Source organism: Patella vulgata, chromosome 3 (genome assembly GCF_932274485.2).
Source record: "Patella vulgata chromosome 3, xgPatVulg1.2, whole genome shotgun sequence".
In the NCBI taxonomy this organism is placed as follows: domain Eukaryota; kingdom Metazoa; phylum Mollusca; class Gastropoda; family Patellidae; genus Patella; species Patella vulgata.
This window is the reverse complement of record NC_065881.2, coordinates 68,750,107-68,775,989: the sequence shown is the minus strand read 5'-3', so window position 1 is coordinate 68,775,989 and position 25,883 is coordinate 68,750,107. Positions and strand designations below refer to the sequence as shown.

The following is a 25,883-nucleotide window of genomic DNA, read 5'->3' as shown; positions in this document are numbered from 1 at the left end:
CATATCATGAGGACAATTAATCTGATATTATATACCATATACAATGTACATCATTTCTGGTATAAGAATAACAATAAGATCATTTACCTGATATCACAAAAAATATTTCTTAAAAGTCAAGTAGTTTCTCTTCCATTATAGCATAGCACAAGATCACATTCCCAGTTTTCATATCATTAGATATTGTCTCGCTTATTATTAAAGAGATATCGACATGATCTTATCAACAATAATTGACGAAAATGTAGGACATTTTCCTTGATAGTAAAGATAACTGGTTCCATAGTACAACATTACGTTCTAATTATGTTAATGATATATTTTCTTTGAAGGGCATTTAGTGAACGGGATATATAATAAACTGACAACTTTATGGATACCATTCACTAAGTTTATTAACTGCAGCGTTTCAATGAGGATACTCTCACCGTTATCAAGCAATGATGTTTATTAAAGGGCTAATCCCGATATTTTTTGCAGAATAAAACTGCTTAATTTTGTGTTAAAATCCCTTAAATTCCTCTTGCTAAGGGCCGAGCAACTAACTCACTGTTTGTGATACGTTTTCAAACAACTTAAACCCGCCAGTCTTCATCTGGAAATGGAGACCAATGTCCCAAGCTGTATTATGCGGTGTCTGCATAAAACTAGACTTTTATTTTATAATAATAATGTGTAGGTGAAATTTACCTTTCGTTATCAAGTAGAGCACATGGGTCATTCACTATATAGACCTCTCAAGGAACGGGAATCAATCATCAGGTCATCCAACGAAAAAACTGACCCGAAATCTTAAAAGGGTTACGTGTCCGGATAAGCATTTTTGACGTTCACGTCCAAACGACTCAGTATTTAGTCCCTCGGATGAGACGAAAAACCGAGGTCCCGTGTATATATTGGAATGCACGTAAAAGATCCCCTGGCAGTTGGAATTCGATATAAGAGTGGGCGATAGTGTGGCTGTCCAGGCAAAATTTCCCTCATAGCACACTGCATGGCGTATGCCCGTCTTCATTAGCCCAGTATAGGAGCAGAACAGTAGGACGTTAAACCCCATTTCACCACGCCTCATATTAGCCTATCAGATGTTCCCAAACAACGGGCATTTAAAACGATGTTTCAAATTGTCATGCGCAAAGAACTGCATAGTTTCAATTATATTTTATACGATCTAATCATCTAAAGATACCATGCTTCGAACGATCGAAATTTTGTTCAGTGTACTCGACATAGTAATATTGCATATTATATTGATGCCGGCGTTTTATATCAACTATCCATCACGGTATTTGCCCCTGGCACAGTACCGGATCTAACGGAAAGGGGGGGGGGGTGATAAATGCCCCTCCCCCTCAACAGTTCCGCTGGATGACCAAATTTAGATTTAAAAACATGACCACATTTTAATTCCTGGCTGTTTCATTTGATAGGGCCCCTTTTACACCAAAAAAGGTCTTCGTGTGTAATTTTCACTTCCGCTGGTAAGCTATATGTTTATATATTGTCTCCAGAATGTCAGGAAATTTAGATATAATAAAAACAAATACGAATAATCCAAGCCATTAGACAACTATCCATCACGGTATTTGCCCCTGGAACAGTACCGGATCTAACGGAAAGGGGGGGGGGGGAATAAATGCCCCCCCCCCCTCAACAGTTCCGCTGGATGACCAAATTTAGATTTAAAAACATGACCACATTTTAATTCCTGGCTGTTTCATTTGATAGGGCCCCTTTTACACCAAAAAAGGTCTTCGTGTGTAATTTTCACTTCCGCTGGTAAGCTATATGTTTATATATTGTCTCCAGCTCGTCAGGAAATTTAGATATAATAAAAACAAATACGAATAATCCAAGCCATTAGACAAAATTCGAAGTCCCAAAAAAACGCTATCGGCAAAATATTGTAATCAGCAAATGGACTGTTCGCCATGAACAAAAGACAGATAACCTTTAGAAAAGTTCTACCATTAATTAATGATTAAATGCAGCAATGACATTATTATCTATACAATCAAATCTTTCAATCTGATTACTTTATATGTCGAAATGAACTGGTTTTTCCACTTAACAATAATTGAGTGTGGTGTGACGTTTTAAAGGGTGCGTCTAGAAAGTTTTTTAAAAGTTAATTTAAAGCTACATTATGGGAGATTAGATAAAGAGCCGGTAGTTCTCACTATAATAGTTAAAAACTAGATAATGTAAAGGGAGTTTGCTGAAAATGTCAGCCAAATTGATCTACTTTGAACCGAGATTTTAGCGATGATCATCATTACTTAAGTCGGTACGATAAAAAAACATAGTCTCGATTTTCCATTTCATGATTGAATCATGAATGAAAGTTAAGCAGCAAATCTGATCGTAATCCAGTAAATATCACAGGCTAGCGTTGACATCGAGAGTTGATTATGGTCTGGATAAGTTAATTAATGCCTAATTAATAATGTAAGATGCAAATTATTACTTATTGTCTTTTTGTATATTTCGTTAATATTAATTTCGTTCCACAATATTTTGGTCTAAGAATGCATAAATTTTCATCATTTATTATTGATATAAAAAAAAAATGTCATAAATAATGCAACAGGGAGAGTTGTAAAATGACGAAGAACTGGAAGCGACGACGTCGACTGGCTGCCAGCACAGTACAATTTACAAACTGCGCACTGTCTTTATAAACAGGTATGTTGAAAATTCACTAATGTCATTAGGCCTATAATTCATACAATCAAGTCATCGTTTTTTTTTGAGAAAACATAAATGAATCGATTTACAAAATAATAATGTAATGACTGGTTTAAGTCGGGGACGGAATTACGTACCAAACCCTTTTGTTTACTATAGACTTATAGGCCTGTCAGGAATGTGAATGAATTTCAAAAAGTTGATTTAGTAATATTTCAGTGAGCACAACCATACTTTTAATTTTACAATATTGGGGAACTAATAAAATAAAAGTACAAAAAAATGAATACTGGTATTTTGTTTTTAAATTTAAATTATTTGATCTAATTCAAAGAAAAATGTACAAATGGAATTTTCCTTTTGAATATTATTTCTTTGTGAAAAAATTCACATGATAATCAAGAAGAAAAGGATATCAGATTTGTGTCATTGAAGGAGTGGATTTGTATATAAATTAAGGCCTTGTTTGAGTAAATTTAAAGAGCTATCAAGTGAACAATGCTGATTGAAGAAAGTTTTACTTGTGCCAATTCCCATGGCATTACCTGAAATCGGTCGTACTTTCTTGGTATTGAGTCTGATTTGAATATAAACCCATCTGTAAAGTCTGACACCAACTGCCTTTTTAATTTATGCATAAATTATATTAGTATAACTAAAACTGCATTTCTCTTTATTCAACTGTAAAATTTATTTGTAATTTGTAGACACAGAAATCCCTGAAGAAACACTATTTTATGTTCAAACATACTACTACTAATAATTAATATGTATTTTTTTTTTCAGACCAATAATACAAAAGCCATTGTATTTAATTTTATGAAGAACTTTCATTTGATGTGAACAAGGAATTTCTAACATGGAAGAAGGACAATAAAATATAATTCCTAAATAACCACCCGCACTGAGTGTTGATTCATCCCTAAATCCTAACTTTAAAATAGTTGTTGCACTGAATGAAAAGCAGGCTGTTATGCGAGTGCCTGAAAGACTTTGAAATATATTTCTTGTGAAAAATTGGAATAGACTCAGCTATCAACTGACTGTACATTATACACTTTCAGTTACACATTCTATTTTTTGGAAATAATTTTAATAAATATAATGAATGAAATCATTGGATTATTGTGAATATTTTGAAAATGTACTAGGGATAGAGACTGTCTATCTTGTCCACTCAATGAAATTATGAATTCTCCTCAATGTGTTTAAAGTCAATTTCTATTCAATTCATAAGATATGCAGCTCTTGTGTGTACTGGTACAGGTGTATTCAGTAAACTGTAAAATTTACCCACTCCCTCCTCTATGATTACATAAAACCATTTATTGTAACTTTGACACACGGATCACAATTTACAATAGGGTGAATGAAAATATGCATAAATCTGATAACTTTTCTCTCTGATCAAATGTGTGAAATTGTCATAAATTTATACAAATTTAAGGTTCAATGTGAATGCAACTATGGTATATTTTCTTGGGCAAATTTTCGAGATCCTAAAAACATTAGCGTCACACAGTGTCACTTCACTATAAGCATAGTTCAGAATAGCTATGTCTTTACATTTTGTGGGTCTCTATTATATTGCAAATACACATATTATAACGTTTAAATCCACAACTTTTCATATTTCAAATTTATTATTTCCTTTTAATAAAAAAAATTTATTTCATTCTGATCCACAGTACTTGGTGCCAATCCAAACTTAGTTTTGATATTTAATGCACTCCTTCATGCTTCCATAATACAGTATATGCAATGCTACCTGATGCACCACTGACAAAAAGGGAAAACAGGCAATTTTCTCAACAAACATCTCCTTGATAGTGGGCAAACGCCTTCCTCCCTGTAAATGTCAATTTATTTTAATTTTATAAATCTTCATAACATGCTCAGAGAATTCTGTCTGATTTTGACTTTTTTTTGACAGCTGATCACTGTTTTAGAAATAGGTAGGTCTATATAAAAATGAGGCCTAGTAGGCCTATATTATTTTAATTTTGCAAATCTTCACAAAATGCAATGAAATTTTCTACCTGCATATTTTGACCTTTTTTTTGACAGTGTTTTAGAAATAGGTAGGCCTATATTATTTTAATTTTGCAAATCTTCACAAAATGCAATGAAATTTTCTGCCTGCTTATCATGACTTTTTTTTGACAGTTGATCACCTTTTTTTTTAGAAATATGTAGGCCTATATTTCAAAGCCTAGTATTATTTTAATTTTACAAATCTTCATAACATGCTAAGAGAATTCTGCCTGCATATTTTGACTTTTTTTTGACAGCTGATCACTGTTTTAGAAATAGGTAGGCCTATATAAAAAATGAGCCCTAGTAGGCCTATATTATTTTAATTTTGCAAATCTTCACAAAATGCAATGAAATTTTCTGCCTGCTTATCATGACTTTTTTTTGACAGTTGATCACCTTTTTTTTAGAAATATGTAGGCCTATATTACAAGGCCTAGTAGTATTTTAATTTTACAAATCTTCATAACATGCTCAGAGAATTCTGCCTGCATATTTCGACCTTTTTTTGACAGCTGATCACTGTTTTAGAAATAGGTAGGCCTATATAAAAATGAGGCCTATATTATTTTAATTTTGCAAATCTTCACAAAATGTTGTGAAATTTTCTGTCTGAATATTTTGACCTTTTTTTTGACAGTGTTTTAGAAATAGGTAGGCCTATATAAAAATGAGGCCTAGTAGGCCTATATTATTTTAATTTTGCAAATCTTCAAAAAATGCAGTGAAATTTTCTGTCTGCTTATCATGACTTTTTTTTGACAGCTGATCACCTTTTTTTTTTTTAGAAATATGTAGGCCTATATTTCAAAGCCTAGTATTATTTTAATTTTACAAATCTTCATAACATGCTCAGAGAATTCTGCCTGCATATTTTGACTTTTTTTTGACAGCTGATCACTGTTTTAGAAATAGGTAGGCCTATATAAAAATGAGGCCTAGTAGGCCTATATTATTTTAATTTTGCAAATCTTCACAAAATAGTGAAATATTCTGCCTGCTTATCATGACTTTTTTTTGACAGCTGATCACCTTTTTTTTTTAGAAATATGTAGGCCTATATTACAAGGCCTAGTATTTTTTTAATTTTACAAATCTTCCTTAAATGCACAGAGAATTCTGCCAGCATATTGTGACTTTTTTTTTGACAGCTTATGACTGTTTTTAGAAATAGACAGGGCATAATGAGGCCTAGTGGGTCTATATTATTTTAACTTTACAAATCTGCAAAAAATGCAGTGACATATTCTGCCTGCACATCACAATTATTATTTATTTTTTTGACAGCTGATCACCCTGTTATAGAAATATGTAGGAATATATTACAAGGCCTAGTAGTATTATTTTACATTTACAAATCTTCATAAAAATGCGCAGAGAATTCTGCCTGCATATTGTGACTTTTTTTGACAGCTGATCACTGTTTTAGGAAATAGGTACTAAGTTAGGCCTATATCACAAATTACCTACTTATCAAATCAGAACACCTTCTACGTGTGCATATCCTATTGTTTTTCCTACAGATTTTTGGCAAAATTTCTATAGGACAATCTACTATAGTCTCCTAGAGATTTTTTTTTTATTGCATTTTCTGTAGGAAAATTCTAGAGTTATGCCGTATTACTCGTATAGGAATTAGTACTGTAGTATTCTGTAGTTTGGCAATTGGATCACTACAGTTTTCTGTAGGAATAGAATGGGTACTACAGAAATCTATAGACTTTTTTTTTATTAATTCTTATTTTGGGAATAAATATAATTGGCCAATGATTTATTCTAAATTGATAAGCTTATTTTTTCTCTCATGAATTAATAATTGCCGCATGATTTGACACCGGCACTTGCCGAACTATACAATTTACAAGCCAAAGGCTACTTTCAAATACAAATTACGAATGAAAAATGAGCATTTAACAGAATTTTATTTTGTATTTCATTGGAATATTTCCAAATTAATATTTATTTTAAGAAAATTCAGCCAACACTTACGTCTAAAATGACATCGATAAACTGGAAATCCAAATACTCCGCCAAAGCGTACTCAGGCCTACCGGAAGTAAACATGGCACTTTTATCTTCGCGCATGCGAGGACGAGCATAATTCGCTCTAACGGGCTCGTTGGCGTTCCAGTGTATTTAGTTCTATGGCTTAAGCAAGCGTGGTCTTCAGCATCAGTTTTGTAACGCTTGGAGGGCATAAAACACGGTAAGATGAATTACCGCAGCATATTAAGTTATAGTTTAATCTAATCCATAAGTTTTGTAATGTGTTATAGTCATATATCGTTATTATTCGATGATATTGACAGTCGACATGCATGACTGATTTATCACGTGGTTGTGCAGGTCTCAGAAAATTCTAGGCACTCGATGCTATTTTATGTTTCTTTATTAAGATAGTTTATTGATAATTATTGTCAGGTGCTTGATTGGTTTATTTATCCTTTTCAGTCAATCACCACCACCACCTCTACTCTAATCACCATCACCACCACCGTCATCATTATTTATTAATATGTAGCCTATGTCTCTAGTCTTGTGAAAGATCTTCGATCTTCGATCAACTGTATAAGATTTGAGATGTATTAAACCTGTTACCAAATTAAACAATATTCTAAGAGTTTTGGTGCATTGTTGTTTGTGCCCTACAAATAATTTAGATAACATTTCAAGCCTAAAAAAAGACCTGCAATAGGCGGATTTAGCTCTTGCATAATGTATGTTTAAGTAGAGTCATCATTATTTTGTATACTGATAGGAAATATAAGTATGTCGATCTAAGCCTTTTATGTCATTATGTACATAAATTTTATATGCTGGTACTGCATCTGTTCGAGCTGGGGGTGTATAGCTGACTATGCCTATATACGTACGGTTCTAAGAATTATGGCTAAGTCCGAAATTGTTACGTCACAAGCTTCCTGTTATTTGTTTGGGAATTTCAAAATTTTCTTACAACGGAACCTTTGAATCATAAAAGTGGTTGAAAGGTTCTTTTCGTTTCAAAATTTTTATTTTACGAGCCAGTAAATCCACTTCATCGCTCTATGTAGGTAATAGTAAGCACGAGGCATAGTATGCCTACACCTGGCATTGTTTCGCACTTGAGGAGTTAACATAGCTAATATACTTTGGCTGACAAAACTATTGCCCATTTAGGTGTGTCATGCATGAAGTAGAGTATGCGTGCTCCCTGTAGAAAACTCGACACGTTGGCGTGCACGTAAAATAACCCTTGGCAGTTGAAATTCAAAGAGAAGACGGAAAAGCCACTGCTCGGGTAAAATTTCATTGGATGTATATTATAAGAATATGCGACACAACCCCATCTATATGTAATGTTATAATTGTAATAAAATGTGTATACATATGACAGCGTATATCACACATAATCGAATAAGCCCCAGCATTAGATTTCCATATAGAATACACCAACAAACAATATACTTTAGGTGAAATAACGGTCTACCTACATCTAGGTAATTAACAAATGAGTCATAATTGGTACTGATATTCATTCCTTTTAACAGCTAATTACAGATACAATGTGGCGGTTTCAGTCCGACACAAGTCCAAACTCTTTCAATGAAATCGCCGACTCCCCAACAAAGCGACACCACAAACGAAGGCACTTTCAACTAAGTTCAGAGTTGATACGAAATAATCAATGGCAATCCTACGAATAATCGCATAATATTGCTTAGTCATTATAGGTGTTTGCATATTTGATATGTCCTATATACTTTGGTACACAATAACTATTTCCATTTGTCAGTTTATTTTATTACGATATCCATAATTCTTCTTCTTCATAGAAATATTCATTGAAAACAAAGAGATTAAACACCTTGTTCAAACACATTTAATATGGAAGGTCAAAGAGGAAGCGTCTGTGCAAAAAAACAAAGAACTGTGTGCCATATATAATAATAAAAAGTCATTCCATATGCAAGACTATCGTGCACTCTTGTATTGAAGGGCCATATTCTGATTAAAGCACTGCTGTTGAGAACAACCATTTACACTAAATATAATCAGATAAAATATCTTTATTAAAGTACACTATCTCAGTCAAGCCATTATCACAGATAAACACAGTTTGAAGGAATCATACAGATTTATATTTTGGATGTAGTTTGTAGGGCGTTTCTAGTTTCACTTTCAATTTAGATACTGGTAAGTTATTTTCGTAATAATGATAAACCAATTCCTCTATGGTGTCAGCAAGAAATTTATCACTGAGAAAATATTTGTCATCCTGGAACAGAAATGATTAGTTTTTAATTTAAATGTGGAATACAAGTGAGGGTGTCATTCGCCCTAATTATTTTTTTCTAAATAACTTAGTAGGCCTATAGACCGCCATTTTGTAGTCTACACGCAAGAAAAGGCTGTCTCGTGATCGTTCAAAACTGTCCTTCCACGTCGATAGAGCGAGAGCCTGTAACCATTTCATTTCGGAAGAATAAGACAACTTTCTATTTCAATATTTCAATAATTCTATTAAGCTTGGGAATTTTTTGGAAGTGGGAGAGGGGTGGGGTTGACAATGGTTTCAAAGTTTTCAGATCAATCTGGCACAATCATGCATGTATGTATGATATCCGTCGTAGTTAAAGATCAAGGAAACACCGAGGGTACAGAATTTATCAATATACGGATAATAATTAATCTCATTTACCTTTTCTTGTATCACCATCTTTCTAGGTATAAGTCCTCCAAAGAAAGCCAATACATGCTGAAAATTGAAAATTGAGTTTAATAAAGAAAACAAAACACAACCGGGTTACAGTCAACCGAAAGTGTCCTTGAAAAGATGCATAGTTCTTTAAAACTTCCAAGTCAAAAGGAGGAAAAATGTGTGAGGTATTTATAGCGTAATTACGACACAGAAACTTGTTATCTCCCTTGATGTGTGTGGGACGTCCTGTTTGAACTATTATCCCATTGACAGAATGTATTATTTTGTATGCAACTGAAATTTAAACGTATGAATAATCAAAAACCTCTCACCGAACCATCTTTACGTTTTCTAACCAGATACACGCCATCTTCACCTATATTTCTTATTATTCTGAAAACAAAACCAGTGTAATTGAAAGTATATACAGTGTTTATGAGTGTAAGTATACAATTTATTTAAACAAGCTTTTAACTGACTCTGTATATACGCCCATCAATTTTGTTATAATATTTTATCGTCTAGTTTATGGTGATATAAAAGTATGGCCTAACACGTGTAGTGAAAGACATCTTCGGTATCCCCAGTGGTCTCATTCCATTGGAATAGAACGGAATGAGACCACTGCTGATACGGAGGATGACTGAAAGGGTGCACTGTAAATATTCTGTAATAATAATAAATAATAGGAGTAGTATCAGTAGTATTAATCTATTGTTTATACAGGAATAACAGCCATGGTTGGTAAGTGATTTCCCCTTGTCAGTGGTGCAGGACGGAGTTCCTGACAAGGACAGCTGTCTAGTAGTTCAGATGGGACGAAAAACTCAGGCCCCGTGTAAAAGATCCCTTGGCAGTTGGAATTCGATATAAGAGTAGGCCACAGTGCCGCTGTATGGCGCATGCCCGTCTTAAACCCCATCGAAATTTTCTGCAATCTAAACTATAGAAATGTAACAATTTCGCTTCTTGGTCCGCTGGGGGGTTGGATGGCTGAATGGTTAGCGTGCGCGCGCTGTATCATAAAGTCTGTCATTGAGTCGACTGGCGTGGTTTCGAATCCCCGGTTGTACGTGACAAGGAGTAGGGGCGCCTGTCCAACCTCGTGGGTTTTCTCCGGGTCCTCCGGTTTCCTCCCACTGCTAAAGACCCCTATGCGCAAGCGAATTATTGAAATAAAATTAAACCATATGTTAGTCCCGAAATGACCTAGTTTGTGTCGAGTGGACGTTAAACCCCATTTCTCTCTCTCTCTCTCTTGGTCCGCTAATTAAATTCACCGACATGTTTTACAAATTATGTAAGGATGGACAAAATCAAGAACAAAATCGGGGAACAGAATTAGAACAGTAGTTGGCAATACCAGAATATGTTTCAATAATACTCACTCGCTGGCTTCTCGGGTGTCTTCAGATTCATCAAAGTAAATTGAACCCCAATAGTCTTCTTGGGTTATTGGCCCGGTTTCCTCCGGCTATAAAACAAAAATATTTTCTAATGCTTTGCAAATTCATTCCAAATGATTAAAATCAGGAATCATTTTAAATCCTTATGTTTGAATTGTTGAAGCCAAAAGAGGAAAGTGAATGCCACGGCATGACCAACACCGTCACTTCTACAATTCACATCATGAACTAGTCTCGAAAAAATTCAATACAAATTGGCTAGTCATAAAGATATAAAATATACTAAACCATCAATATTCGATTTGGCGTGATTTCAATATGCATTGGAGTTGTTCAAATTTTGAAACAAATCGATCACAATGATATAATATATACATATACTAAACCATCAATATTCGATTTGGCGTGATTTCAATATGCATTGGAGTTGTTCAAATTTTGAAACAAATCGATCACAATGATATAATATATACATTTGAACGTTTTAGATATTATTTTGTTTTCCGTGGTTTTTAACCACAGCTAGAGGAGTTTCAGCAATTACAAATGGTTAACAATATTTATTTTAGAATATGACATTATTAACACTTATTGGTAAGAACGATATAATTTCTCTTTAAATGGGCTTAATGCTCTACTTACTTACCTTTTTAAATACCACACTAGCTCCATCGGGTCTCGCTCGTCTAAAAATATAGATTAATAACAGATATTGTTAATATATTGAATGCAATATGACCAACGATCTATTTCAGTTTTAGAAAAATCTAAGGTATTATCTCTATATTTATTTACTGTGAGACAAACAGTCGTCCTACTTATTTATAAACATAAATCCCGTCTTCATTAGACCAGTCGTAACAGAGCAGTAGTATGTTAAACTCCATTTCATTTATAAAATGAAATGAAATGAAATGGGGTTTAACGTCCTACTGTTCTACTCCTATACTGGGCTAATGAAGACGGGAATGCGCCATACAGTGTGCTATGAGGGAAATTTTGCCCGGGCAGCGGCACTATCGCCTAGGGGTCTTTTACGTGCATTTCAATGTATACATGGGACCTCGGTTTTTCGTCTCATCCGAAGGACTAGACAGCTGTCCTTGTCAGGCCCTCCGTTCTGCTCCACTGTCAAGGGGAAATCACGTCGGAAAATCCAGATGAACTTTCTCGGCCAATGCAGGGATCGAACACCCGACCTCCAGGCTAGCGAGCCAGCGTCTTAACCACCCAGCCAATGTGGCTCCCCTTTTCATTTATAAACATAAATAACACAGGAAAGCTTATTTAATAACCATGCTGTAGAATATACTTGCCTTTCACGAACTTGGGAGGCCGTCTGAAACATAAGTATAAATAATAAAATGAAAGTAGTCAAAGACGGAAAAGAGGACAGTATGGGGTAATCACCAACGTTAATTGAACTACTATCAAACAAACCCGACAATCGAATATTATGTATATTTTAAAAAGGTTAATGGAACTAAATAACACTATAAGTAGATTGATCAGTTATACGGTGCAAAACCCCACGACCTTGTCAATCCTATTCATACGTTCTGACACTGGCGAGCATACGAGGTTTAACCTTTTGGCACACCAATAAGTCTTAAAGACGCCCGATTGTATAGACCTCACAGGAAGATTCTTATGGGGACAGTCTTTTATTCAAATGAATGGATATTCTTATGCATATCATTTCCTTGTTTAGAAGACGCCCCTGTTATCATACTTCCCAATGATCTTAAAGACGCTTTCCCATGAAAGTATTTATAAGGTAGTTATGTCCAATAAAAGTATGGCAAATTTGATATATAGAGAGAGTATAGAGACACACAACCTTACTAGAAAAATATCAGATTCCCTGAAAATCATTCATGCAAGGGCATCACTAACAGGCAACCTGTCGGCTAGTTGTCTTTTTGGGCTACGTAGGGAGCACTTGGTATGTGCTGATCGAATGTCTAGCGGTCGTGAGAACAATGGGACTTAAACGAACATACTCGGCGATTAAACGTCGGCAAAAGTTAGCAAAGAGTAATTTGCTTATTTATGGTAAATGGAAATGAAATGGAATGGAGTTCTGTTCTGCGCCAACTGGGCTTATTAAGATAGGCATACGCCATAAAGTGTGCTATAAGGGATATTTTGCCCATACAGCGGCATTACGGCCCATTCTTATTTCGAATTCCAACTGTTAAGGGCATTTTTACGTGCACGCCAATGTGTACACGGGACCTCGGTGTTTCGCCCCATCCGAAAGGCTATACATTGTCTCTTACCAGTCCCCGGTCCACCCCCGTCCTACACCATATAGTAAATGGAAAGTGAGTAACGACGAAAAGAATTTTCAAATGGACTCTCACTCAATCAAGTCACGTCACTACGCGGTTTTAATAGATTATTATGACTTTGGGTACTTCCTTGCGATTAAAATGTTTCGAGGGGGTTTGAAGCAAAGTTTTGAATATAAATTAGTTTGTATATGTGTTTAGTTCAAATATAGCATCAAATGACACAGTTTGTATGTGGGAAGGTTTCTTTTACGACTGAGTAAGACTCAACGGGGACAAGTTAACTACGATACTTGTCAAGTGCACATTTTGTGGGGTGTTGGTAGGATATAAAAAGACTTTCTCACCTGCCTGCTTTCTGCCTCTGTGATATTACAAGTTTCATTCAATTTTTTTGTTACTTTATCTATTTCAATAGCATCATAGTTTCTTCGTTTACGTTTTTTGGCATCTCCTGTTGGTCTTGGGGGAAGTGGGGGAGGTGGGGGTGGTCTGCCATCCATATCGTCGTCGGAATCTAAATTATAATGATGATTGCTATTTCAATGAAGGATTCCCGGGCACTCTACATGTATTCATGCAATTTAATTATATTCTCCATGATGGCAACCATCTTTTATTTCAATGACAATTTCCAAGCGTATTCTTAGGATCGTCTTTAAGTAACTATTGGTTTTGTCAAATAAAACTACGTTTGTATTTCATGAACACTTGCATTTTCTCTAAGGAATAGTAACACGCAGTTTCCACCCATCAATTACTGCTACAGAAGACAAAACATAGAACACAATACTTGATACATGTATATCCCCTGATGTTTTAAAGAGAGAGAGAGAGTTTAACGTCCACTCGACACAAAATAGGTCATTTCGGGACAAACATATGGTTCAATTAGATTTCAACAATTCGCTTGCGCGTTGGGATCTTTAGCAATGGGAGGAAACCGGAGGAACCGGAGAAAACCCACGAGGCTCATACGCGGTGGCGATAACACGGGGTCCGGTTAGTTCGGAACTAAACATAACATATGGTATATTTTGTTTCATTTATTCGCAAAAAACCGGCGAGACTGGCTAAACAAGTGTAGGATGGAAACCATGGCCAACGACAGATCTTATGATCTATGCAACACCCGTTAGACCTCTCCTCTAATCTCCCATCTACTCATTGTTTTCAACGTATAATAAATATTTGTCCCCAAGAAACGTTTTAAAATGTTGAACTGTATAAAAGACACTTTTTATAAATATGAACATTTTCGTAAAGGACATCTTTCTATTAAAATGTTTTACTTACCTGCAGATGATTTTCGTTTATTTGAGTAATTTTGGGGTAATACAAATTGAGAAGGGTCGCCGTAAATTTTTTCTTCTAAATATTGGTACGATAATGACTCTTCGTCAAAAGCTTTTCCATCTGCTTTCCCCCTGCAAATATCGAAATTTTGGTTCCTAATAGTGTCAAAAGCTAAATCTAACCAAGCCAACCTAATGAAACACATTGGTGCATACATTATGACTTTGGAACGACTGCATTAGTTTTCTTTAAAAATACATTATTCAAGAGCTAAATTTGCCTATTCCAGTCTTTCATTGGGCATTACATAAAATGTCATTATTAACATGACAAACCCGTAATCAACTCTCGATGTCGTCGGATGTTCGAGATTTTAACTAGATTAAAACGGTTCAGCCATTTAATGATTTAATTTAAAAATGGTGAAGCGAGGCTATTCTCGAATACACCACCGTGGTCACAGTAATATATAATCAATGCACACATCATGTCAAAACATCATGTAATTTGAATAAAATTTTCAATATATTCATTTTGCATTATCTATTTTTGATCTGTTAAAGTAAGAACTGCCAGCTATTTATCTAAATCTTACATAATGAATTATTAAGGGAAAAGAACATTTGTATAACAACTCACCTTTGTTTCCCCGTTATTTGGTGATTAGCTATATCCATTTCATATTTGACCATTTTCATCCAGTTCTTTAAAATAAATAAAACATTATTGAATAGATAGATGGATCGTTATGGTGTTTACGATATGTCAGCTTTACGCCAATATAACATATTTAGGTTTTATGAGATAAATGCGACATGGCTGAAAAGGTTGGGAATTGGAGTGTCGACGGAGGTTATTTCGATTCCAAGTTTAAGTCACAATCACAAGCATAACCTCTTTGGTTTTCTCCGGATTCCCTGCGGAACATTATTAAAATAATATTAAATATTAAAAGAATATTATTAGAATAAAAATAGATCATGCTCTGAAATAATATTTTTGTAAAATCTCTATTAAAACTAATTCAAAATGTCCCATTAGTTTTCAATATTTACCTTCATTTCCCGTTCAGATGACGCGGAGAAGTAATATGCTCTAAATTCAGCATGTGTATGGATGATTTTGAAAACCCACTGAACATCTGCAAATTCATTGCATCGCTGAACACTGCAAAAAAATTGAATGAAATTCATCTTAAAAAATCTTTAAAATCTTCCTATTGCAGCCTTATGCCCCCGTCAGACCGGGGTGGCGCCCTTACTGCGCTGCTGCGACCGTACGGCGACCAGAAAATGCACAAGGTCGCCGGCAAGCGTGAACACAACACGCGAAAATGTCCCAAAAAATTAAAAACTTGAAAAAAGTCGTGTTCTCATAGCTTTCCAGTTCAGATCGCAGAACCTTGGCGTTTGTTTTAAACATGCTCAAAACAAACGCCGTGACTCGGCGATCATTGGCGACCATGGTGACCACAGCACGATAGCTGGCGTTTCCATCACGCTTATGGGGATCTTAACGCGCCCTAAAACCATTTTCCGTTGCCGTAGCAGCGAAGTAAGGACGCCACCCTGGTCTGACGGGGGTATTAAATGTTATATAAATTATTAATTAGACATATATTAACATGACAAGACCATTTGATCAGAAGATTATGGTCATTCAATGATTTAATTTAAAAAATGTAGAAGCGAGGCTAAGACTCGAATAACCAGTACGTTAGTTACGATCAATGCCCATGTCTTGTCAAAACTACAACCATTGATAACTTTTCTCAAAATAAAAGTAATTTGAATGAAATTGTCAATATATTCATTTTACATTATCTATTTTTGAAATAGTATAGCGAGAACGGCCAGCTCTTTATATTACATATTGCCCCTTTAAGTTTAAAGATATGTTATCATTTAAAGATACATTATGTAAGATTTAGATAAAGGGCTAGCCATTCTTGCTATAATAGTTCGAAAATAGATCATGTAAAATGAATAATTTGAAAATGTCATCCAAATTACTCTATTGCGAGCGAAAATATTGCCTTTGAAGGTTTGACAAGACGTGTGCAATAATTTCAACCACCGTACTGGTTGTTTGAAGCTAAGTCTCGCTCCTCCATTTTTTAAATTAAATCAAAATATGGCTGAACCGTTCTAATCTATTTAATATCGGAGAAATCGGATGCCATCGAGAGTTGATTATGGATCAGTTAATTAATGTCTAATAATAATTTAGAAAACATTTCAGGTCTAAAGAAAGAACTGCAATAGGCAGATTTAGCTCTTGCATAATGTATGTTTAAAGTGAATTTTCTTGTTGACTTTATCGGAGAGGCGAATATAATGTTTTCCAATACTAAAAAAATAGCAATGAGAAATTTGAATACGAGACAAATTGAATTATCTTTACACCAAACTAAATAAGTTGAGACTTGAGTATAAGAAGTTTTATCACATAACATCTTTAATGATTTGCATATTCTCAGATTCATATTTATCTGATGATAAATGGGTGGTTAATTATCAAGTCATAATTGTCCTAACGTAAATAGAAGTTCGTCTGACATCATGCCATAAACAAGCTATTCTCTCCACACCCATAGAAAACGTGTTCTTTATTCCCAATGTATTCCTATTTCCTAATAACTTGAAACGTATTCTTTATTCCCAAAATATTCATAATTCCTAATAACTTTAAACGTAAATGGCTATCGTTGATATATAAATTTTGCAACAATAACGGAACTCTTTCTTATCTGATAATGACTTAAAGTAGCGAAGTCTCTAACTCAATATCATCCAAAGTCTTCGACATTGAAAACACAAATTATTTGTCAATTTAAATTAACATTGATGTTGTGATATTACCGGGAAAACATGGGCTTCTAATAGACATTTCACCATTGGTACACGAATCGTGTACCAGAAGGCGTTTCAGCGCCATTTGTAACAAGGGACTTGAAGAACGAGGCTAGACATATTCCGCGATTCATGTCAAACAGTGACGACATAGTCTTATCTGGAGAACATGCGCAATAAATACTATCGGTGTAGACTAAAAGAACTAGATGCTAGAGATTGCCAATAGATTGAGACTTCTGGCGTATTTCGCCGAACATAACTGGTTTGAAATTATAGTAAAACGGAAACCATTGAATGTAAATCCGTTTATATTCATTCATATTACATTATTATATGCGTTGCGACCCATTTGTGACAATTTCTAGATCCCAAATATTAACGATTTAGCTCCTTTAACGACAGTCAGCCAGTGTCGTTAATTGGAGAAACGAGACATATGAAAAGGAAGTGTAGATATTTTCATTCAAAATGATTTTGGACTTTAAATTGATTATTTTTCCAGTTATTCCCACCCCCACCCCACAAGTAACCACCAAAAATAATAAAAAAGCAAACATTTCGACATCTACTTACTAGTTATAGCCATATAACGAAAAGGAATGCGATCGTTTCGCAAACTCGCTACCAAAATAATAGACACATCCTTTACATAACACAACATAAACTTGAGGCCCTAAAAATATTGTTATAACAAAATAATAGACACATTCATTACATAATACAATATAAACTCAAGGGCCTGAAAATATAGTGATGACAAAATATTATACACATCCATTACATAATACAATATAAACTTGCATGGGGCTCTGAAAATATAGTTATAATAAAATAGCATTTAAAAGAAATAAACATGTACATAATCATCAAGGCGTTTTACATTGACTTAATGGATCGTGGCAAGCTATTACCAACGAAATAGCTGAAACAGAGATATTCACTAAAAATAGACACAGATTTAAATTTGAATTTTAGACGTTTTATTACACGGTTTTGCCGATTTCGTCCACTGAATTTTGATAACTTGTATGGATCGACTTTGACTGTTTATTACCAACTGTCGTCCGGTACTTGATCTTAGGTTATTTGGACACTCTCACATAAACCACACAGAATTAATAATTTCAAAGGGTTATTTTAAAGTGTCCAGTCTTGCCCAAATTATTAACAATAAATGTCATCTTATAACATCAATATACAATGTAAATTTTAGTATCAGTACTAAAGCAGACCGGTGGTAGAAATAAAATACGAGTAAACTCTTTACTTACATGTAAATATTTTTAATTTGTTTCTAAAACTGTATTTCCGTAGCCATCCACTATAAGAACAGTCTGAATCGGTTAATAATGACTGGCAATCTGGGAGAGAGAGAAAGTTTTTTTTAATAATTTGATATTATGATGGATAGCCATAAATATGTTTGAAATCCCGGCCACAAACATTTCGATTAAACGTAATCAACGATAATTTAGGGTGACATATAATCCGAAAACCATAAGGTCTATTTGAAATTGGGGAGCCACGGTGGTTTAATGAGTTGGCCGAGAAGGTTCATCGGGATTTTCCGAAGTGGTTTCTTCATATTAGTGGTGCAGGGCCGAGGGCCTGGCAAGGGAAATGAAATGGGGTTTAACGTCCTACTGTTCTGCTCCTAACCTGGGTTAATGAAGACGGGCATATGCCATACAGTGTGCCATGAGGGAAATTTTGCCCGGGCGCCTGGCAAGGGACAACGTATAATCGTTCGGATGGGACGAAAAACAAAGTTCCCGCGAACACATTGGCGTACACGTAAAATATCCATTGGACGTCGGAATTCGATATAAGAGTAAGACGTAGCGCCGCTGTCAGGACAAAATTTCCCTCATAGTACACTGTATGACGTATGCCCGTCGTTCTTAGCTCAATTGGAGCACGGCAGTAGGACGCTAAACCCCATTTCATTTCATTTCTGTTTGAAATGTAAAGTTCGTGTCCTCCGGCCTTCAAGTATAACTGAATGGTAAGTTATAGTCGGTTAACATTGTGAGAATATTGTGAGACGTTTCCGATCAGACATAAATTATTGTTCTGAATATCACTACCGAGTTATAACGTGAGACAGAACCTTGGTTGATTCGTAATAACGAAAGGGCACAAATACTAAAGGAAGCCAACAATAAAGTCGAACAGAACCCATGAGCCACCCGTTCTCTGAGGGGGAGCCGTGGTGACCCAGTGAGTAAGACGTTGGTTCACTAACCTAAGGTCTCGTGTTCGATCCCAGTATTAGCCGAGAAAGATCATCGAGTTTGTTCGGCGTGCTTCTTCATTTTGGGTTGTGTAGGACGGGGCCTGGCAAGGGACACAGCGTATAGTCCTTCGGACGGGACGAAAATACGAGGTTCAGTGTACAAATTGACGTGCATGTAAAAGAACCCTTGACAGTTGGAATTCGAATTAAGAGTAGGCCGTATTGCCGCTGTCCGGGCAAAATTGTCATCTTAGCACACCGCATGGCGTATTTCCATCCTCATTAGCCCCCTCGTGGGACGTTAAACACTATTTCATTTCATCCCCTTCTCTGAAGTCATTCGTACATAGTTCTCTGAAGTCATTCGTACATAGACCAAATTTTGCAAATATTTCCTTTCAATGCTTACTTATAACAGTTATCGTGTCATTAACTATATTTATTTCATTCAATGGTTATAAGGTGCAAAATGACAGAGTATAGGTTGAATATAGAGAATATACCTTCCGCATTGTGATTTAAAATTTATTCAATTTTACTTTATGTCCATTTATAGTTTACATCGTTTTCTTTTGATTTAACGCCGTCACCTTTATATGTGTCTAATAATAAGTAACCCATTATTCAGGAAGGTTTTTTTTTTTTATACCAAGTCATTTACATAAGCAACAACAATCTCAGCATTAATATAATGCGCATTTGTAACTTTAGATATACATGAGCAACCGATCTGGCTTGTGTCTTCAAACATATTCTTTTATTAAGTTGTTTAGGTACACATTTCTTTAATATTTTACAATATAATTGCAGTGGCTTCAACTTACCTCTGTCACTTAAAGGTTGTACAAATGATGCGTATTCAGACATATTTCTTGCTGAAAAATAAATAACAGAACTATCTTAGGCCATACCATTTAGATTTTCTGATCTTTGGGGCCTTGATAATTGAATCACGCGACAGATGTCTTGTTTAAAATGTCAAAACATCAAAATTTAGAACTAAAAGCCATTGAACAGCAAATCCAAGCACTTTTGGTTTTTAAATAAGTATTTTCCCGAAGAAATAAGAAGGAAATGTTTTACAGGTTTTCCCGATGAACAGAAAATAAAATTGGTATGGCCCTATGAATTGACTGTCGTTGCTTGTTATGCCCCCGTCAGACCGAGGTGGCGTCCCTACTAAGCTGCTGCGACCGTACGGCGACCAGAAAATGCACAGGGTCGCCAACAAACGTTAACACAACGCGAGAAAATGTCCCCCAAAATTACAAACTTGAAAAAAGCTGCGTTCTCACAGATTCCCAGGTAAGATCGCAGAACCTTGCGTTGCGTTTGTTTTGAACGTGCTCAAAACAAACGCCGTGACTCTGCGATCATTTGCTACCATGGAGATCGCAGAACGATAACTGACGTTTCCACCACGCCTTTACCACGCTTATGGCGATGTTGACGCGCCCCGAGACTATTTTCCTTCGGCGTAGCAGCGTACTGAGGACCCCACCCCTGTCTGATGGGGGTATAATGTGACCATCCGTTTGAAACTCTCGTCCCATGGCCCACATGCGGGCTAAAGAATGTCTGTGTTCATATGTCCTACAGTCTAAATTGGTAGAAGCGTACCCGGGGGTAAAGTAGTGTGATAAAACGTCAATATGATGTTGATTGTCTTGGTGCGTATATCGAACTAAATGAGAGACATCATAACTTTACTTCAGTGCAGCTATATGTAGTGTGTCATACATGTATAATGTATACTAGTATATAATATGGTACATTGTATTATCACAAAAGTTATTCATCTATTCTGTACTTCTGTCTAAGTCAGTAAACCATTACATACTTGTAATGTAATGTATTTATAACCGAAATTCATTGGTCTATTATACGCATGAAATCCAGGGCCTTGGGCTCGAGACGGTATTTATAACCGTGACGAGATGAGGGGATAGAAATAAAAGTCAAAGAATGTGCAGTGTTAGTCAACAACATGCTACATTTAATACAATCAATGAACACACGGATACAGACCACCATTCTCCTTCTTTGGTTACACGCTTTCTATTATAGCCCGGGTCGTCCTAGGGCCTCGAATGATGTTGGTCTCCGAAATAAAGTTTTAAAAACCTCTCTAAATATAAGCATGCGTCTTTTTCTCTAGAAATGTGTGCCAAACTCAGACATTTGTTCCAATGATTAAAGATACATTATGGGAGATTCGATATCGAGTTGGCAGTTATCACTATAATAGTTAACAACTAGATAATGTAAAGGAAATTTGCTGAAAATTTCATTCAAATTGATTGAAATTTCCGCCTAGCCTCGATCATCATTACTAAAGTCAGTACGATAAACAGCATAGTCTCGATTATCCATTTCATCGTTAAATCGTGATGGAAAGTTATGCAGTAAATCGGCTCTTAATCCACTAAAGATCGCAGGCTAGCGATGCCATCTAGAGTTGATTATGGTCTGGATAGGTTAATTAATGTCTAATTAATAATTTAGATAACATTTCAGGCCTAAAGAAAGACCTGCAATAGACAGATTTAGCTCTTGCATAATGCATGTTTAATAAGCACAGTTACTACTGTTTTAGAAGACATATCAGAGAGATAATGCGTTTGTTTGCGTAAAATTGAAGAAAGGGGATTGATTTTACATTTTTGATGTACATTTTGAAGATCAGAGCTGAGTTACCTTGAACTGCTACTTCAAGTTTGTGTATCTTCAGATGTCATTGGTGAACTACATACATTGTACATACTTTTGAGCACGATGGCATCATTACTGTACCGGTGGTACTCAAGACGAAAATTTGGGGGAAACGTTGCACATAGAACTAACATTAAAGTCAATATGAAAATCTAAGGTCTTGGGGGCCTATAAAATGCAAAATAATTTTTGGAAGCAATTGATATATATCAGCAAGCAAGCATGTATTGTACGGCATTGTAAATATTTTCTTATCCATTTTATCAACATTATAAACGTTCAGAATTTAAATCCAATGTGCCCACTGCATGTATTTGTATTAGATTACACGAAAATTGTATGAGTACATTATACCACGTTTTATCATACAGTAAATTATTATAGTAACATTTAAATAGACATTATTCAAGAGCTAAATCTGCCTATTGCAAGTCTTTCATGTTATATAAATTTATCAATTAGAGATTTATTAACATGGCAAGGCTATAATCAATTCTCGGTGCCATCGGTGACTCTGATTTTAAGTAGATTAGAACGGTTCGGCCATTTATTGATTTAATTTAGGAATGGAGAAGCGAGGCTAAGCTTGGAATAACCAGCACCGTGGTTACGATAATAAACAATCAATGCACACATCTTGTCAAAACTACAAACATTGATAACTTCGCTTAGAATAAAGTAATTTCAATGAAATTTTCAATGTATTCATTTTGCATTATCTATTTTGGAACTATTATAACAAGAACGGTCAGGGTTTTTTTTTTTTATCTAAAGCTTACATAACATATCTTTAATAGCTTGAAGAGTTTATATATTTGGTGTATTATTCCTTGTACTTTTAACTACTTTTAACTTTAATTACTGATGTGTATACATCCACCAGGAAAGGTACTCTTATATTTTCTGCAACACTCGATTCTATTTTAAAAGTTACGATTTCAAGTGTGCCTAATTAATGATGGATTGAATTATTATTTGAATATACCTACACGATGAAATCTTACTGAATAGCAATATCCCCTAAATCAATATAATAATATTACTAATGCAATGTATTTCAATCATTTCTTTGAGGAAGAACTTTTTAATAGTTGACCTACTGCGGATACAATCTACTATAATGAATTGTATGACTTTATACCGCTTGCTAAATCATAGATATATTTCACGATGTGGTGGTAAAATCCATAATTTATCTAATTTCCTGATATGGCATGAATTCACTATTGCACCAAGAAGGGGATTGGTTCAAGTGTCCGCCCATTTGCATTTCCTTCTATTTCTATCTTGGGTTTCCCGATACAACCAAGTCAATTAATGAATATTCAAAAACCGGACCAATGAGATTCCTGAGCTCAAATTCATTAAGTTCAAACTTAATGATTTGTATTATTTAGCATCCTGATGATACAACCTCAAAAGTCAGATAGCCAATCAGCTTTAGTACAGGATGCATTGCGTAGCATTCGTCTAATCGTACTCAATACTATGAAGTGATAAGATTCACCATGGTATGTATATTCAAAACTAGAGACAGGGTTATGTATATGACTCTCCTAATAAATGAATGATGTCGATCTTTCTGCAATGAGTCACCAATCCCTACAACGTGGGTGACACTCAGGGCATCTATGTTATTTGAAACATCTTTCTCGGATGTAACCTGGGACATTATACCATCTTGATGAACGGACAGGGGTGCAATGTAATATCTCATCAATATGGTAATTAGACCATTATTGAAACTGACATAGGCCTATGACTAACACAAGATACAAAATGTTATTGATATGCAATTACTGAGTTTCGACGAGGGTATTCTCGTCTACATCATTTGATAAAGACGAGAGTATCCTCGTCGAAATGTCGCATAGTATTAAACTCAATAATTATGTATCCATAAAATTGTACCTTGTACTGATATGCTCCATTACTAAATGCCTATCAACGAAATATATATGTACACAATTTCTCTATGGGGATGTGTACAAAGAATTTGCTTTCCACAAGCGCTACCCCTGACATGTGAGAAATCATTCTCTGCTCAATGGAGAGACCCGTACCTGATTCCCCGTGGGCCCCCACTACCCCCAGAGGTTCAATATATAGTACATAGACCGGTTACTATTTACCGGAAACCCTTATTTCAATGTGCAGGGATATAGACAATACTTGACCTGGATGAAGTATATCGACACATCTACTAACGTGAGCAGATACCTAGCAACCCCTGTGTTATCCACCTAAAAACCGGTCTAGAATTTTGCACATTTATTGAACAGAACATTTTATTTACCTTACCTTATTAAAATACTCTGTCTAGATATATTTGAACATAAAAAGTCAAAGACAAACTCACCTTATCGCTCTGTGTGTCAGGGACTAACCAATTCAGTCGAAATGCCTTTTGTATATCCAATATAAGTAAACTTATAAATTCTCACAGACACTGAGATGATTTATGCACGTTTACCGACATAATTATTCTGATAATAAGCATGTTCGACACTTATCACTGTAACAATCCGTTTTAACAGTAAAATGAACATAACCCGTTCACAGTGCAATTTTCTTCCTCTTTCAATTCGTAACCAATAGATATTTAAATACAACAGCTATATATAAAGCAGTTTACACTCTCTTGTTACACATTCATTTAATAGTAATACTCACTGAACAACGTCGTGCATCGAAATGGAATATATTGTTTAAATTCGGAGAGAATTTACATTAATTTCCAAGAATAAACAAACTGATTACGCATTTCCTATACAACACAGATAGCTATGACTAAATTATTAGCCAATCCAAGGAGACCCGGAAGCAGTTCATAAGTCAGACTTGTTAAAATGGGAACAGCAGACGACCTATTTATTCATATTGTTAGTATGACAGTATAACAGATATGAGTATAATACACACCTTTGCGTTATACCTATATAGCCAGGTTACGCTAGTTAATGAAACCAATATCATAATACTTAAAACACGCTTCAAACTGTACGTTAAGCCTCATTTCATTTCATTTCTGGAACGGTGCTTAATCGATGAATTACAGAAAGTACCAAATTCAGCCCCTCGATTTATTACATGCACAAAACAAAATTAATATATTTCTCCTATTTTAAACACTCTTGTGTTTAATTACCTGTAAGGTTTCGTATTAATTATACAATTATTCATTTCGGTGTTTATGTATTTAAATGGTATGGTGCCCTGTTATTCAACTCAGCTTTTAGAATTGTATTGGCCCAGTAGAAGCTTCAGATCATGTTCTGACAACCTTTTATTAAAACCCTAAAAAACTTTTAGTGCACAACCTCCAAATCTATGAAATAAACTTCTTTGTAAATTACCAATCTATAGCTATTTTCAATAAAATATACTTGAATTGAAAACTCACTTATTTTTAATTGATATGCATAATTCTTACTCTGTTGTATTTTAAGTGTTTTTGGTTCATCATTCATCTTAACAAATTTATTTATTTTATTTGAAACATGTTTACCATTCAGATATTTTGTTAACATATTTCCTTGCATGTAACTGGAGCTCTTTGGGGAAGAAAGTTCTATATTTTTAAATGATTAATGAATATTTAATGTGGGCTAATAAAAATAATTGTCCGTGGGTATATTATTATATATGGAACTCATTAATAAACTATTTAACTGCCCATTG

At 35.0% G+C, this 25,883-nt stretch overlaps 1 protein-coding gene and 1 long non-coding RNA gene across 3 annotated transcripts; one reads left to right on the top strand and one right to left on the bottom strand.

Annotated features, from left to right (window-relative positions):
* The first annotated feature begins 2,552 nt into the window (after positions 1-2,552).
* LOC126815242 (uncharacterized) lies at positions 2,553-3,802 on the top strand. Its single transcript, XR_007677845.1, has 2 exons — positions 2,553-2,685; positions 3,475-3,802. It is a non-coding gene; the product is annotated as an uncharacterized LOC126815242 (long non-coding RNA).
* Positions 3,803-8,049: 4,247 nt separating this feature from the next.
* On the bottom strand, positions 8,050-24,992 carry LOC126815719 (uncharacterized). 2 transcript variants are annotated; one of them, XM_050541607.1, is made up of 14 exons: positions 24,562-24,992; positions 20,315-20,365; positions 18,526-18,615; positions 17,828-17,927; positions 15,455-15,566; positions 15,039-15,103; positions 14,400-14,530; positions 13,451-13,620; positions 12,126-12,148; positions 11,456-11,495; positions 10,792-10,877; positions 9,736-9,796; positions 9,404-9,460; positions 8,050-8,980 (listed from the first exon to the last, which is right to left on the bottom strand). In XM_050541607.1, exons 2-14 carry the CDS (start codon positions 20,355-20,357, stop codon positions 8,831-8,833), a joined length of 1,128 nt encoding a protein of 375 aa, XP_050397564.1. In that variant the 5' UTR covers positions 20,358-20,365; positions 24,562-24,992; the 3' UTR covers positions 8,050-8,830. The 2 variants fall into 2 exon arrangements, with proteins under 2 accessions (XP_050397564.1, XP_050397565.1); XM_050541608.2 differs by having other exon boundaries at positions 24,876-24,950.
* Between the last annotated feature and the right edge of the window lie 891 nt (positions 24,993-25,883).